The 1,900-nt window shown below is 39.4% G+C and overlaps 1 protein-coding gene across 1 annotated transcript in view; it reads left to right on the forward strand.

Moving 5' to 3' along the window:
* LOC102844274 (HORMA domain-containing protein 2-like) overlaps positions 1–991 on the forward strand; it is a 30,179-nt gene extending 29,188 nt beyond the window's left edge. The window contains exon 10 of the mRNA XM_006896493.1: positions 887–991. Coding sequence (XP_006896555.1) covers positions 887–991 — 105 coding nt within the window. The remainder of the gene's footprint in view (positions 1–886) is intronic.
* The last annotated feature ends 909 nt before the right edge of the window (positions 992–1,900 follow it).

The following is a 1,900-nucleotide window of genomic DNA, read 5'->3' on the forward strand; positions in this document are numbered from 1 at the left end:
GGAGGCAAGGATTCTGAGGCTCTGTCTAACATACTTTGGACATGTTGTAAGGAGGGACCGGTCCTTGGAGAGGGACATCATGCTTGGTAGGGTGGAGGGAAGGACAGCACAGGAGGGGAAGGCCCTCTATGAGGTAGATTGATTAGTGACTGGGGTAATGGGAATGGGAGTGTCAGAGACAGTGTGACTGGCACAGGACAGAGCAGGGTTTAGGGCTGTTGTACATAGGGTTGCTATGAGTCACAAGCGACTCGACGGCACATAACAACAACAACAACATGTCTGGGGAGGGGGAAGAAATTGTGCAATAATGAAAGATTTTTTTTCAAAGAGAAAAGTGAAACTGGGGGCTGGGTAGGGAGGAAAATGAGCAACAATGAGTGAATGGAAATCCAGCTTCTCTCTAAAAAAGTATATCATAGGGTCTCATAATTATATGGGTGGAGGGAGATGTGAGTAAAGGAAAAGGGAAAGCTCTGGTGTGAAAAACAATGTAAACAAACCTTCTAAGTAAAATAGTATAAAATAAATTTTAAAAAAAAATACTTGATTCTAAATCCCCTAGGTTTCTCTGGGCCCTTAATTGTTCCTTTATGGTCCCAAACATTGACACCTATTCCCTTAGGAGTGGAATGTGCTAAATTCACTAGAGAGAGCACACCAGGAAATTGTCCTTTAACGTGACTGTCTCCAGGTGCTCTCAGCTCCTAAAATTTTGAATACCAGACTCTTATTCTGACAGCAGGACCTTAGTGCAGGGCCAAAACAGCCCACAAAAGCAGGTTCAGATTGTTATGCATATAAAGAAGTTAGTGACAGTTTTGTGTCTGCTTCATGTCAACATTAACTTCTTAGCTCAATTAAGATCTTCTTGTAATTCTCGCAGATTCAAAGCTTGGATTTTACGTGCAATCAGGAGAATTCACAGAACTCCATGATGAAGAGGAAGGTCAGTGAACCAATGAAAGGCATCATCTCTAACAGAAAATGAAAGTTAGACGTCTTCATGTCACATTTACTTTAAAATAATCTTATTTTGCAACAAACACACTTAGAGTTTGTTTGCAGGAAAGCAAGTTCCTGTCACCAAAATGTACTCATGCATTTGTTGCTTAATTTTTTCCCCCTTGAGTTTACTAAGTTCTAAATTGCTGGGCAGTGTTGTGTGCTCACTTTGGGCAAGGCACAAGCATCGCTGGAGCTGCCTTGGGGGGTAGCATGACTTTAGGTTGAGTTACAGATAAGACATATTACAGAGTATAAGAGAATCATAGCAGCTCTTTTGAAAAAAAATAAGCTGTTCTCATAGGGGGTTCTTTTTGCATAAGTAAACTCCTCAGCCTGAAGATTACTAATCTGAAGATTACTGTGCCATGTTTTAACTTGTAACTTGTGCATGGGAATCCCTTTATAGCTTCATTATAGAATTCACACGGAATTGCACAGAATGTGAATAGTAGTGTTTATCACATCAATTACAAAGTTGATTAAGTTTTGGACCAAAATGTACTTTCTGTGTAGATTTCTTAAACTCTGGCCCAAGAACTATCAGTCAGTGGATGTAGGACTGGTTCTTTGTTTAAGGCCAGTTTTGGATACTTCCTGGCAAACACTTCAGTGACCAGTCTACAGATGAAGCTGTTAGACCCCTCCTTATTCCAGAAGAATTTTGATAGGCTTATTGATTAGCATTAGATGAACAGTAAATTACTTCCAGTCTTACTGTTTATGTAACATGTAATTTAATAATTTAAATTGTTTGGGCTAAGATAAACAATGCTACTTTGTGTGCTTTATTACTAAATAAAACCAAAATGCAAGATATTTCTGCTCTACTTTTTTTCCCCCCCCAAAGTCAGAAAAAGTTCCTTCCTTATGTCACTGTTTCTGTAGTGAGGAC

Source organism: Elephantulus edwardii, unplaced genomic scaffold (genome assembly GCF_000299155.1).
Source record: "Elephantulus edwardii isolate Elephantulus edwardi_28Jun2011 unplaced genomic scaffold, EleEdw1.0 scaffold00186, whole genome shotgun sequence".
NCBI classification, from domain to species: Eukaryota; Metazoa; Chordata; class Mammalia; order Macroscelidea; family Macroscelididae; genus Elephantulus; species Elephantulus edwardii.